This window comes from Talpa occidentalis, unplaced genomic scaffold (genome assembly GCF_014898055.3).
Source record: "Talpa occidentalis isolate TD23 unplaced genomic scaffold, MPIMG_talOcc4v2.1 talOcc4.17, whole genome shotgun sequence".
Taxonomy (NCBI): domain Eukaryota; kingdom Metazoa; phylum Chordata; class Mammalia; order Eulipotyphla; family Talpidae; genus Talpa; species Talpa occidentalis.
The window spans coordinates 43,901,058-43,915,158 of NW_023601754.1; the positions used below are offsets into that span (position 1 = coordinate 43,901,058).

The following is a 14,101-nucleotide window of genomic DNA, read 5'->3' on the forward strand; positions in this document are numbered from 1 at the left end:
ATTATATTAGCAAAGAAAGACAACATGGGATGTCGTAATCACTCAGGGTAAAGGACCCGGTGGCGTGTCTGAGAAGAGTTTGGGCAACTCTTAGTCAAGTCCTGAAGCGGGAGCAGGAGCCACCATGACCAGGAGCAGAGGAATGTCTGGGAGAGCAGAGGGAATAGCATATGCAGTAGCAGGGACATCAGGTAGGCCTGGCCTGTGCCCAGAACAGAGAGGAAGGTTGTGAGGCTGGTGGCAAGGACTTGGGTGCTGGCCAAGGAGGGGAAAACCAGCAGGGCTGGAGGGCGTGGTCTCGGGCCTGTGAAGGTGGCTGTGTTTTATCCTGAGCGCCAGCGGGAGCCAGTGGAGGATTCCACAGGCCCCAGAGCACCTTCGCCAGGTTGCTGAAATCCTGAAAAGATGACTGGCTGCTGTGTGCGGGGCCTTTGGAGGGGTGGACAAAGGTGGAATCGGGAGACCACGGGAGGGAAAGCACTGACTTACGAGAGGTAGGAAGCTGTGGGGCAGAGAGAGGTGCGCAGCGCAGAGACAGCAGACACTTGTTCCCGCATTGAGGGAGGAGGGGATCAGGAAGGACTCCAGGCTTCTCGCTCCAGCAGGAGGAAGACCCTCATGGCCACCGAAAGGTACTATTTCTTACTAGATCTTGGGATTCCCTGGGGATCACACCCCTGGTCAAGTTCCAGAAGGCACGTCACTCTGGACACTATTTTCTCCCTCCCCGCCCCAGAAAGTCTGAGAAGTTTTCCCTGCCCCACCCCTGGGTAAATATCGATACTTCCTTTTCCCAATGGACCCTGAAACCACCGTTGTTTTCCACAATTTAAAGCACACCCTTCCTGCCCCTGCTGCCCCTCACAAGAGGCTCTTCCCGTGCAATCATTTGTTCTGTTGAAGAGCTCTGCAGCGAGCACCGCTGTGCCCCAGGCCCTCCTGGACTCTGCTTTCCTGGAAGGGCAAGTGAAGCCAGTGTTCCTCACGGGAGTCGGGCTCAGCGAGTTCCCTTGAGGAAGTGGGACTGAGAGGTGGAGAAAGAGGTGGGAGGTCAGAGCATCCCAGACACAAAATCCTCCAGACCCTAGCGTGTGTGGGAGTGGGGGCTGTGGGGTGCGGGTACCTGGAGCAGACAGAGGGACGATGACAGCAGAGGAGGCAGGGAGAGGAGAGGAGGAGGAGGGAGACCAGGTGTGTGCCACATGGAGAAGCTCCAGAGATAGCCCAAAGGGAGACCTCTAGAAGGCAGCTAGAGCTGACGGTCCAAACGTGGGGGACAGTTTGCTAATGGACATATTCCAGTAACTCTGGGTTGTCACTGCCCATGGAGGGATTCCCCCCTCTCCCTAATATCTTACCATGTCTTCAGGAGAATGGGTGAAAAGGGCCACCAATGACAGCATTGGGGAGCTCTGTGGTCTTTATCCCACTTCCGGCTCCATGATCTGAGGGTGATTACAGGAAAGAAGTACGCGGCCATCGCAGCTGGACCTTGAACCACATTCTCCTTCCCTGCCTTTTCTCTCTAAATCCCAATCTCTCCCGGGCTCTTAGCCCTGTCTCTGCTCTTCTGCGCAGAGTAGAACTGACAATGTAATAGCTAACACTGAGACAGCATATGGCATGCCAGCCATTGTCCAAAGTTCTTGCTAAGTCAACTTACTTAATCCGCGCAATGATGCCATGGGGTAGGAACTTTTACGCCCTCCACATTACAAAGGAAACCGACGTACAGATTTGTGTCCACAGCCATGCAGCAGCCAAGCAACAGTCGTGGGATTTGAACCCAGGCAGTTGGGGCTTAACCACTCTGCTCTGCTGCTGTTTGTTGAGTGACTATAGGGAAGGAGTGCTTCATTCCCTCTATTTCTCTCCCCAGCCGAGCCCCAGAACCACGCTGAAAAACAGGAGGTCACCCTCAGCCTGGAGCCTGTGCCCGTGGCCCGTTGTGTCTCCAAAGGGGGCCGCCCACCTGCACGAATCTCCTGGTTATCGCCCCTGGATGGCGAGGCTAGAGAGAGCCAGGAGCAGGGGCCCCTGCCTGGCACGGTCACTGTCACCAGCCGCTTCACCTTGGTGCCCCTGGGCCGAGCAGATGGTGTCAAGGTCACCTGCAAAGTGGAACACGAGAGCTTGAAGGAGCCGGCCCTGCTGCCCGTCACCCTCTCGGTGCGCTGTGAGTGCATCAGGACCCGGCCGGCCGCACCCCACCAGCACTGTCCCAACCCTAGCTAGCTCCCCTAGCTCTCTTCATGCTGCCCCAACCGGGGCGACTCAGAAGGGGTCTGTGAGGGCCAATTTCATACCTTTCTTTCCAGTTCTGCTCCAGTGAAGTCCTGATAGCTTGAAATCAACCGCGGGGAGCACTGTTCCAAGGACAGAATCAGGGCTATTCTTCTGTTCCTTCCTTTTTCCTTCTCAGAGAGTTGGTTTACCAGCACACAGCTGCCCCCCGCCCCAGCACTCTTTTCTGGCTCCCATCGACCCCAGCTGACACTGCGCCTTACTAGACTGTGGCTTACAAGGCCCAACCCAACATTGTTGCCCTCCACACACCCATTCCCACTATCCACCGTGCCTCCCTGGGCAGGGTCTACACTGGCTCTCCTGGAGTCTACACCAGCCTCCGCCTCCCATGATTTACACTGGCTTTTCTGGGCCTTGTCAATACTGACCTACCCAGTATGTTCTATGCTAGCTCTCCCGGAGACTGCAAGATTGACACCCCTGATGGCACCTACAGAGGCTCCCCGCCGCAGTCTTCCCATGAACCCTAACCACAGTCACTTCAGCACTTCCATCACTGTTCATACGTTCTCCACACCCCAGCTCAGCGTTGTCCACACTCGCTTCCCATGCCATGTCGTCAGTGTACCCATTCCCTTGTCTATACAGTCATGTTGGAAATAACACATTCTCTGCAGAGGCTTCCTCACACAGCCAGCACTGAACAGTAACTTCCTCAAAATCCTCAGTGGCATCATGGACAGTGTCTACACTGGTCTTGGCAGACACATCTGGAGGAATCAACCCCAGACCGGTTCCACTGGCCTGACCCCGGCCAATCATTCCTTTAGGATTCCCATCTACCCACTCACCTGTCACCTCTCTAGGGTGTCTCCATCACTGATCCAGTCTTTCTCTTTCCCCCAGACCCCCCTGAGGTCTCCATCTCTGGCTATGATGACAACTGGTACCTTGGCCGAAATGAGGCCACACTGAACTGTGAGGTCCGCAGCAACCCTGAGCCCACGGGCTTTGACTGGAGCACGTGAGTCCTTACAGTTCACCCCAGGGGGCTGAACTCCTGGGTCTGAGGGAGGAGGGGCTGGGGCCAAGACTCCCAGGTCTGAGGGAGGAAGGATTTGGGGGATGAACTCCTGGGTCTGAGTGGGGAGGGGCTGGGTGTGGACTCCTGGGTCTGAGGGAGAAGGGGTTGGGGACCTGGGCTCCTGGATCTGAGGGAGGAGGGGCTGGGTGTGGACTCCAGGGTGTGAGGGAGGAGGGGCTAGGTGTGGACTCCTGGGTCCGAGGGAGGAGGGGCTGGGTGTGGACTCCTGGGTCTGAGGGAGGAACACCAGGGGTTGGACACTGTAAGTCCTTTGGAAAGAGGAAGCTGGTGGTTTGGGGTCTCAAACAGTATTTTTAGGTATATGGAATTTGACTCCTGAGGGCTATGTCATCAGGGACAGAGTCTATGACCCTATCGTCCCCCTCATGTGATCCCCACACCCTCCAGGACTTCAGGCGTCTTCCCAGCCTCAGCTGTAGCCCGCGGCCCCCAGCTGGTCATCCACTCGGTGGACAAGCTGGTCAACACCACCTTCATCTGCACAGTCACCAATGCCATGGGTTCAGGCCACGCTGAGCAGGTTGTCCTTGTTCGAGGTGAGTAGTGGGCTTTAGGGATGACTTGCGAAGCTTGGGGCTGCACCCCACTTGTTCCGCCCCTCTGGTTTTGGAGCTTCCTCCAGGGATGCTGTGCTGCCAGCCTGGGGAGGGGTTCAGACCCGCCTCACTGTTGGGAGAGGAAGGCCTGGTGGCTTTGCTCTCTTGCTCCCAGGATAGGGTCCAGATTGGGGTTGACAGGGTAGGTGATGGCAGAGGAGTTAGGAGGTGGAGGCCCGTGCTGGGGATTCCTAGAAAGTAGAGCCCTCGGAATGGGCTTCAGGAAGAAACCCAGGATACTGCCTGGCTCTGGTCAGCAGGCCCCACTCACAGAATCACACAGAGACCTGAAAAGAACAGAAACCGGGATTTCCTACCGTGAGTGCTGGCCTGGAAACCAGTCTTAGCGCAGGTTGGGAAGTTTGCTTCTCTGGGTTCGGTCCGCTGTGTCTGAAGTGAAAGTTCTCAGAGCCTCCCCAGTGAGAACTCAGAAACATGGGCAGGCCCCAAGATATGCAGCTGGAAAGAAAAAAGGACAACGCCAAACTAGGCCCGTGGGTCAAATCACAGCTTGACCCACACACCTTCGAGGGTTATTGGGACTCGCTACACACCCAGAGACACCCGGACCCGGGCTGGGAACAGAGTCCACTTCCTGTCAGAGCCATGGTTGCAGGGCCCACACAGACGCATGGAAATCAAAACAGACACACCAAGCCCTCAAGTCCACTGCCACCAAGACACACCCCCAAGCACAGGAGCACCCTCCAAGACCCAGATTAAAGTCATGTGACAGCTGGCCAGAGCCCCGGAGACTCCACGCGGCAAAGAGACGTCTTCAGAACACCCTCCCAGCACTCCCACAAGCCATGCAGCGTTGCCTGTGCAGACACCTGAGCCCCTGTGTGCGGGTTCAGTGGTTGGAAGGAGAAATAGACAGACACACAGACACAGGCCTGAAGACAGACAGACACTCACACCTAGAAATATGCCCCCTTCCCGAGACCTAATCTTAACACACATACACGTTCTCTCTCTCTCTCCCTCTCCACTCCCCCTTCTCTCTCTCTCTCTCTCTCTCCCTCTTGCCCACCCCGACCCCCCCATTTCAGGACTTCAGACTCCAGGTAGGACACGCTTAACTCCAAACACAGTGAGAAGCAACCTGTTCAGAGGGACAGTTGGCCCCTCAGCACGTCTGACGTGCTCACACACACACACACACACACACACACACACACACACACCACACACACACACACACACATACACGGATTGGAAACACTGTTACAGACACTGAACAAGAAATTCAGCAACTCCCTCAGAGCTGCTGGAGCTCAGAAACTCCAGGGACCCACTATAGAGATTCTCTCAACAGCCTGGCCTCTTCTAACAAATATTTGTTGAGGTTTGCACATGGCCAGCCATTTGCCTTGATTTTGGAAAGACAATGGTAAGGGAGACACAGTCCCTGCCCTTGATGGCACACCCCGGGAGGGTCAGCCCCACCCAGCCAGTGAGAAGCCCAACTGGAAATACACCCCTAAACTTCTACCCCAGAAACACACCTGAGAAACTGGTCTCCCCACCCATGCATACACAGTAGGCACCCCCGAGGCGTGGAGCCTGCAGAATGGAGACAGTCCCACTGAAGGGCCATTGGAGGAAAACACCATCACCAAAACAGGGCACCCGCCACCCCTCAAATACACAGAAACCTCAGGGATGTCCACTGCCAGAAACATACTCCCCTGAAGAGAACGCACTGGCTTCAGACTTCAGCCCTCGGGCAGTCTGCACCTAGTGGCACACACATCCTCAGAGCCCCATCGGGAACCTGGGGTAGACACGGACTCACACCTCAGAGAAAGACTCAGCTCTATGGAAAGACACCCCCACCCCCCCACAAAGTAGCCACAGACCCGCATATGGTCCAAAATATCCTAGCCGTGACACATGGCTAAAGAGGATGCCAACAGAAACGGGGGCACACTGAGCACCCTAGAAATCCTGTTAGGAAAGGAGTGTGCCCACCCAGAGCCTGGCCTAGAGAGTGCGCTCCCTCATGGCTCTTGGTGGCCAGAAGGTCTCAGACATGTGGTCCCAGACACGTGATTTGGGGTCCACGCCACTGCAAACATAGACGGGCACACAGGTGGGGTCCAGGCATCACGGGGGAGATTTGGGAGAACTTTTGACCCACAGACAGAGAACATGCTGTCCTCCAAAAGACCACCCCAGAAACCAACTAATGTACCAACACGCGCTAAAGCTGGTTCCAGGTGTTTCCGAGGCACACTCCCAGGGTGTAGTAGACATGTGTCCCCCCCAGAAGTTCCTCAAAATAGTACTCATCCTTCATACTTGAGATAAAGGTTTTCTGTTCTATTTTTGTTTTCCACTGCTCCTTACAAGTCACTTAAACTGATTTGCTAACTTGCTAGGTTGTGACCCCCAGAAGCCCGCCCGGGTCCTGGCCCCTCTTGCGTACGGGGTGCGGGGAGGGGTGTGTGGTGCGGCGCATCAGTGTCCCTGTCTGTCTGTCACTGATGTGGGTCCCTTCCTGGTCCCTGTCCCCGCCCCCCCCCCGCCTCCCTCCTCAGTGCTCCCTGGCTTCGTTTCGCACCTCCCCTGGGCCCCTCCCCTCCCAGCTGCCTGGCCACTTCAGGGAGCACTAGAGGAAGTCAGGGCAGTGGGCTTCATGGGTTCCATCCCCATATATGGTCCTCCCCAATGCTCCCAGCTTCTGGGGGGCGGTTATCACACTACCCCAGCTCTTCTCCGGCCCCCTTCTCTCAAGTACAAAGAGCTTTAGCATCAGCTTTGAGCTCAAATCCAGTTGTACCCTATCCTGGCAGGAGCCCCCTCGAGATCTGAGGAGCTTGACCTCAGAACTTAAGTGAGAGCCCCTCAGCGTGTCCCAGGTGGAGGAGGTGAAAACTGGGCATTGCCAGATCTGACGTGTTTCTCCCCTCAAAAAGATCTAGACTTTTGGTGAAAGCGGGTTTTTGAAATGTTGGCTAGCAAGTTTCAATTTCTGAAACACCCTGTGCGGGTGCAAGGAAACCACCTGAGGCCCCCCGGTGGTCACCCCACCCCACCCCTCCTGTAGCTGAGAGTGAAACGGCTCTCTCCCCTCCTTCTGCCCAGAGTCACCTCCCTCACTCCCTGTCATGCCCCCCCTGTTGCCCCCAGACGTATCCTCTTGACCTCTGTCTCCCTTTCTCTCTCTCACCCTCCTCTCTCCTCAGACACCCCCCGGGCCTTGCCCCGAGACGTGGGTCCAATGGTGTGGGGGGCTGTGGGGGGGACTCTGCTCGTGCTGCTGCTTCTGGCTGGGGGGTCCGTGGCCTTCATCCTGCTGAGGATGAGGAGGCGGAGGAAGAGCCCCGGAGGAGGAGGAGGTGACGTCGACGACAGAGGATCCTACGATCCGAAAACTCAGGTGTTTGGGAACGGGGGCCCGGTCTTCTGGACGCCCGCGGCCCCCGTCCCGCTGAGGCCGGAGGGCAAGGAGGACGAGGACGAGGACGAGGACGAGGAGAAGGCAGAGGTGGGCCTCATGCTGCCCCCGCCCCCGGCGCTAGAGGACGACATGGAGTCCCAGCTGGACGGCTCCCTCATCTCACGGAGGGCGGTGTACGTGTGACAGACACTCAGACACTCAGACAGACTGACACAGACGGCCGCCCGCCAGCCCCGGCTTCCAGACTGGTTGGACTGGTTCGCCTGGATGATACTGGAGCTCAAACGCTACCTCCCACTTTCCCGGACTCGGAGGGAGGTGGAGTCCCACACTGGACTGCTGTCTGCAGGGCCGCACGGGGGAGGGAGGCCGCGGGGGCGCTGGGTAATGGGGCCCACAGAGGACACCCCCCCCCCCCAGAGACTGGTTTTTTGGCTCCCACCTGCCCCAGCCCCGTGACACTCAGGAGTTAATAAATGCCTTGGAGGAAAACATCGGGGGTGTCTTGTAATACATCGGACCCCTCCTTGGGGGCGGGGCAGGGACTGCTGGGTCCCAGGGGGTGGGAAAAATGGAAACGAGTCCTGGGGAGTAAGATCCTAATGGGGCTCAACATGGGGAGGCTGGGGCCCTTGAAGGACAGGGTGGGCACCTCAGCTCCTTCTGCCCACCCTCCCAGGTCAGGAGAACCTGGCTTAGGGACTGGGGCACTTGGATTTGGGGGGTTCCAGGGCAGAGGCTGCCTTCCTGGGTGGAGGGATCAGATTGGTGGGAGGCATGAGACTCCCAGGATGGGAGGAGTCGAGGGAGGTGGGGGGGGTACTGGGGTTCTGGACTTGGGGGGGAGCTGCTGTAATCTATCTGATCCACTAGGGGCTCATACCCCACCTCCCCCAGGTTGTGGAGGATCTTGGGTGAAGAAGGTACTAAGAAACCAGCAAAATGTCACCTCTCCACACCCCACGGTGGCTTTTCCCAGGTTCCTTCCTCTTCCCTTTGTCTCTGACCCAGCCCCAAGGGGAGCGAGGGCCTGTGGCTCTGCATCTCTCTCACTCACCTCACCTAAATCTCCCGCACCCAGGCTGGGGGCTGAGGTGGGGGAGCGGCAGGGTCCAGGTTAATCCCAGTCACCTCTGCTCCCTGTGGCCAGGTTTGCGGCCACCTCTGTCAAAGGCAGGTGGCCTCTGTCTGCTCCAGGGCAGGAGGAATCTGGCCAGCTCATCCCCTCCACCAGGACGGACTTCCACTCACTCTTGCCCAGGATACAGCCGGGACAGAGCCTCGCAACTGAGGAAGACCCAGGCCTGCCCTCCCAGGCTTGGGTCAATACCACCGACAAGCAGAACAGTCGATCTAGGACGCTGGTGTGTGGACGGAGGCCCTAATGTTCTGCCCCCCACCTGAAGCCCTGCAGAGGACACCGGCTGTGGAACAGGACGACGTCGCAGCCCGGGGAGAGCCCAGGGAGCAGACCTCCCTCCACCGGGCATCTCTGTCATCTGCCTGGCTGGGTTGATGAAACCTGCAGGGAGGGGGCTGCTTTTTTGTGACGCGTTATTTTCTCTGGTGGTTAATTGTCTGTCACTCCGGCCCCACCCCGCCAAGGGAGGCCGTGCGGCAGGGCAGGGGTGAGTTCTGTCCCTGGGCGCGGCAGGCCTCTGAGGGCCCATGCTGGGCCCCTCTTAATGGCTGGTCCTGGACACTCACAGTGCAGAATTGGCAAGTAAACAGGAATTGCTCCAGAAAGAGCTGCAGGAAATGGGAAGCACTACAAAGGAGAGGCCCAGGGGGCCTTGAGCTTCTCCAGACCCCTTTTCCTGTTTGGCTGGAGGAGCTCCCATGTGCTCCATGTGATCTGACCAGGACGACGCTTCCTGTCGTGAATGAGGGGTTGCCGTCCCCTTCCACCCATCTCCGTTTTCTGCCTTGAGCTCTGCCCTCTGCCATTTCTTCCCACCCCACCCTCCAGCTCTCCTCTCACCCACTCCTTGTTCGCTGTCTCCCGGTGGTTCAGCCTTCCCCGGAAGGGTCTTTGCCTTGGAACGCCCTCAGATGGTCCGGCTCACCCTGACACCTCGAGGTCTTTGTCAAATGTCACCTCCTGCTAAGAGTCTGACTGCCTGTGGAGCTCCTGCCCCATCACTTCCTTACCACCTCCCCCCGCCCCCCACTTGTCTCCTGTATCACTTACCTGCCACCTGCATGTGCACTGTGGTGTTTGTTTCTGTGCTGTGGGCCTCTGCCCAACCGGAACACAGGTTCCCTGCGATGAGATGTTTGTGCCTTTGATTTACCAGGATCACAGCAGGTGCTCAGCAAGGGTTAATTGAATGAATGAATGTCCCCTGCCCTTGGAAGAGGCGGAGGTCACAGGTGGGGGTGGGGGAGCTGGGGATAAGAAACCATGGTATCCTGCTGGAGACCCCCCCTCACGAACTGTCCCTCTTCTTGCAGACACCCCCAACACGGCAGGTGCAGGGGCCACGGGTGGCATCATTGGAGGCATCATCGCCGCCATCATTGCTACCGCTGTGGCTGCCACAGGCATCCTCATCTGCCGGCAGCAACAGAAGGAGCAGACACTGCAGGGAGCAGAGGAGGAGGATGAGTGAGTGATGGGCCCTGAGAAGCGATTGGGGGACACGGGGATGATGAAGGAGAGAAAAGTTAGCCATGATGGCTGCATGAAACAGAGACACCCCCCCTGCCCAAATAACTATGACTTCACTGAAAGACCATCCCCATATCTGTGTCTCCCGTAAAGTGTGAGTGTGACAGTTCAGCTCTGTGAAGATGGCAGGTAGCCCAGGCTCCTGTTAGCTTATTGCTCCCCCTTCCCTATAGTGTGGCCCTCAATTCACACTCTAAGATGGCTCCCCACTCTTCTCTCGTCTATGTACGTGACAACCAGACGTGATCCTGGCCTCAAGTGGGAAGAGGACATAGAGGGACCCCATCCCTTCCTCTCACTTTCCATTAGCCAGAACCCAGCTGCGGGGGAAGCTGGGAAATGTAGTCTTCATTCTGGGTGGCCCTGTGCTGTGCCCAGCTAAAAACTTATTACCAGCAGAAAGGAGGAGACTGGATACTGAGGGAAACTAGCCTCACTTCTCTGGGTAGAGCACTTTTTAGGTGCCACACTTGGTAAGATGCATTTGACATATGTGACCAATATGAAGCTTCTCATCTAGTCATTGGTTCAAGACGTATTGAGAAGGTGCCCACTTGGAGTCAGGCCCTGGAGGTTAGAAACACAATCGTAAGACAAACAGTTAAAAAGTGTCCACACACATGGGACTTTATCACTGAGTCCTACATTGCAGAGGGAACTAATGATACCCACCAAGAGGAAAAATGTTCAGAGAGCTGAAACCACTTGCTGAAATTTATTCAGCCATTAAGCATTTGGAGGTTCTGCAATACCTCTGAAGTCACATTGCCTGGTATAGGTACACTCTAGGTGGGGGGACTTGCGTAAAAATGCATATTTGTGAAAATGCCTATTCCCGGACTTCACACCAGATTCACTGAATCAGAACTGTTACAAGTCTGTATTTATAATGAGTCACCTGAGTTAATCAGATGCACAAGAAAGTTTGTGAACCTTTGTCTTAATGATCTAGTCCGTGAAAACGGCTTGCCGCTGATCTCATTTCTGTGCCTCACTGATGCTGAGACCCAGTGGTGCCCAAAATTGCCCTGGCCCTGTCCTCCTGGGGCTCACAATCTGGAGGAGACACACCCATGCCCAGATACTCACAGGCAAGCATGGCCAGGGGTGTGCTAGGGAGGCTGAAGGAGCTGTGAGGGGGGCACCTGAGCAAGCCTAGAGTGTCAGGGGAAGGCTTCCTGGAGGAAGGGACATCTTTAGGACAGAAGGCATAGTAAGCACCCATCATTGTTATGTATTTAGGATGCTCTGTCTGTAGGTGAATGGAATGAGGGAATTTAACATATTGGGGCACAGGAAAGAACTTCATTCACCTACTCCTTCATTCTTTCAATAAAAATTGACTGAACCCATCCTAATGGGCTCTGGGAATATGGGATCGATGACACATCTCATTTCCCTTCACGTGGCACACGGTGGGTAAGGTCACCGGATGATCAGAAAGAACAAATAGAAACTCAGGAAGCACCCCAAGAGGGAAGCTCCACGTAACAGGAGTCCTTGACCCTCCAGAGGGCCAGGGAGGCTTCCTAGAAGAGAAATTCATGGAAGGAAGTAGGGGGTAGCCAGAGAACAGTGCTGGGCATGGTAGAAAGGGGGGGTCAGGCAGAGGTGGTGCCTGGGGTGGAGGACTTCAGTATTAACCTCCACCTGATTGAACTCCTACCCCACAGCCTGGAGGGACCTCCGTCGTACAAGCCCCCGACCCCCAAGGCAAAGCTGGAGGAGCCAGAGATGGTGAGCGCTTCCCGGGTACTCCAGGCTACCCCACCTCTACCCCAGCTTTTCCCAACCAGGCCAGAACTGGGAGGTGGCGGGGAGGAGGGGAGGTGGTGGGGGAAGGAAGGGAGAGGCTGGCGATGGGGAAGGGGAAGGTCCTGACTTGTCCCCCTCCCACCCCAGCCCTCCCAGCTCTTCACTCTGGGAGCCTCAGAGCACAGCCCACTCAAGACCCCCTACTTTGATGCTGGCATCTCATGTGCTGAGCAGGTAGGACCTGGGGGAGGACAAGGGTGGATATGGATCTGGGTTTGAGGGTAAAGGGGTCAACCCCTAACATGAGCGTCAAGGACTAATGGTCACAACTCCAGGTCAGGGCTGCGTCTTTGACAAGAGCTTAGAGCATCAACGTGTCATTAGGCTTCAGTAGGGAAAGTCACGACTGGAAAAGCCCAGGGCCATGAGGATAGAGCAAAAGTCCCTCTGTCAATCGAAATGGGTTGGACGCCTGCCTCTGCCTGAGACCTTGCCTGGAGCAGGGACAAGACAGATGGTCTCACCTTCAGTGGTGTGTAGAGGTCCGAGATCAGATGTTGAGGTTGAAATAAGTCAGAGTTCAAGAGGCTGGCCTCCCCGGTGGCGTGGCGGGTTGAGCGCAGCGCTGTGAAGCTGTCCGCAGACTCCGCACCGCGGGTTCGATTCCCAGCCGGCCAGGGAGAAACCCACATAGCGCGACAGACCTCTCCTGTCTCGCCCGCTGCTTCCCTCAGCAGTGTATTTCAGTCAGCCTGACTGTTCTGCTCCCTGCTCTGTCTCTGGTGAATCCTCTCACCCTCTCACGCCTCTGACTGTACCCCAGTTCTTATATTTTTAAAAAAAAAAAAGTTCAAGAGGCTATTTAGGTTAAGTAGCTGAGGTCAAGACTGAAGTCAAAGGTTCATGGGGAAAGATGGAGCCAGGCAGCAAAAATCAGAGGGGTGGCTAAGGGTTGACAGGATGAGGTCCGTGCTCTGGGCTTTGAGTTAGGGACGAGCCATATCATTGTCCCAGTGAGATAGGCTAAGTGGGAAGGTGAGGTCAGGTCTGGTTGCAGGGGTGAGTGTTCAGAGTTCGGGTATCCAGGGGCAGACTGGGCTTCTCTTTGATCTGAAGGTGACCTTGAGCTCCTATTCCCACCCCACCCCTAGGAAATGCCTCGATATCATGAGCTGCCCACCTTGGAAGAGAGATCGGGGCCCCTACTCCTGGGGGCCACAAGCCTGGGGTCCCCCATCCTGGTGCCTCCAGGGCCATCGGCTGTGGAGGGGGTTTCCCTCAACCTGGAGGATGAGGAGGAAGAGGAGGAAGATTATCTGGACAAGATCAACCCTATCTACGACGCCCTGTCCTACTCCAGTCCCTCTGATTCCTACCAGGGCAAAGGCTTTGTCATGTCCCGGGCCATGTATGTGTGAGCTGCCACGGCTCTGCCCTCTCACTGCCTCTCACTTTTTAATCCCTCAACTTTCTGCCAGGGATGGTAGTGCCCACTGACCTCTGGCCAGGTCACTGTCAGTTAACACACCTGCACCTCATCTGTGCCCCCCACCTTGGTGGCTCCACTATGACCTCTAGTCCAGGATCTCTGATCCGGAAAAACTAGCAAATTTGGTAACTTTATCTCATCTCTCTGAACCAAGGACTTAAGACTGTGACCTCCCCCCGCCCCATTTCAGCACCTCCAAAATCTCAAGACCCAAACCTATGATTTGTGCTTAGAGAGTAAACTTCAGTAACTGTGGGATGGATGCTGGGGGCACCCTGCTGCTCAGACCTGAGCCCTCCAGGCAGCAGAGCAACATTCGCCCCCCCCCCCCAACCCTGTTGTCTGAAGGTGGGAAGGAGGGTATTCCTCAGCCCAAGGCAGAGCTTCCCCATCTGCTCCCTCCTGCGGGCAGGAGTCTCGGGGTACTGAGCCCCCACTACCCTAGTTCTTGTCTATAGGGAATTAAGCCCAGCCCAGGGGCAGATGAGCTTCGTGCTGTGTATGCCTTGATGGTCCAGCCTCAGGAGAAGAATTTGCTGTTACTTTGAAGACTACTGAGTCCTTTTACTCCTGTCCAGTAGGATAGGACCCAAACATCTCCCTGGGGGGGAAGTGGGTCACCTGGGTGGGGGTAGGGGGTGTGATTATTGTTTTGTAATATAGCCTTTCCTACAAAATAACGAGTTTATACTTTGACCAGGTCTCAACTTGTGTGTTCTGTGGGATATGAAGGGGAGGGGGTTAACGCATGGCAGGGCCAGGGCTTGAGGGGACTCCGACTGGAAGTCAAAAGGGGTTCGACGGAAACAAAAGGGCCAACGATGTGAGATGA

The 14,101-nt window shown here is 56.2% G+C and overlaps 1 protein-coding gene and 2 long non-coding RNA genes across 6 annotated transcripts in view; 1 reads left to right on the forward strand and 2 right to left on the reverse strand.

Annotated features, from left to right (window-relative positions):
- Positions 1-13,944, forward strand: part of NECTIN2 (nectin cell adhesion molecule 2) — a 28,434-nt gene extending 14,490 nt beyond the window's left edge. The window contains exons 3-9 of one of the 2 annotated variants that reach the window (XM_037515531.2): positions 1,880-2,176; positions 3,154-3,271; positions 3,740-3,888; positions 9,809-9,962; positions 11,699-11,762; positions 11,928-12,014; positions 12,932-13,944. In XM_037515531.2, the coding sequence (XP_037371428.1) occupies positions 1,880-2,176; positions 3,154-3,271; positions 3,740-3,888; positions 9,809-9,962; positions 11,699-11,762; positions 11,928-12,014; positions 12,932-13,198 (1,136 nt within the window). In that variant the 3' untranslated portion in view covers positions 13,199-13,944. Of the gene's footprint in view, positions 1-1,879; positions 2,177-3,153; positions 3,272-3,739; positions 3,889-7,139; positions 7,842-9,808; positions 9,963-11,698; positions 11,763-11,927; positions 12,015-12,931 lie in introns of those variants that run through there. The other variant, XM_054697239.1, reaches the window with a different exon arrangement.
- LOC129146092 (uncharacterized) lies at positions 785-1,930 on the reverse strand. Its single transcript, XR_008552542.1, has 3 exons — positions 1,734-1,930; positions 1,359-1,445; positions 785-1,024 (listed from the first exon to the last, which is right to left on the reverse strand). It is a non-coding gene; the product is annotated as an uncharacterized LOC129146092 (long non-coding RNA).
- LOC129146091 (uncharacterized) lies at positions 2,311-8,870 on the reverse strand. Of its 3 annotated transcripts, none has more exons than XR_008552541.1 (3): positions 8,755-8,870; positions 4,266-4,407; positions 2,311-2,366 (listed from the first exon to the last, which is right to left on the reverse strand). It is a non-coding gene; the product is annotated as an uncharacterized LOC129146091 (long non-coding RNA). The 3 variants fall into 3 exon arrangements; XR_008552539.1 differs by having other exon boundaries at positions 8,412-8,870; XR_008552540.1 differs by lacking the exon at positions 2,311-2,366 and adding an exon at positions 3,629-4,018 and having other exon boundaries at positions 8,412-8,870.
- Positions 13,945-14,101: the final 157 nt, after the last annotated feature.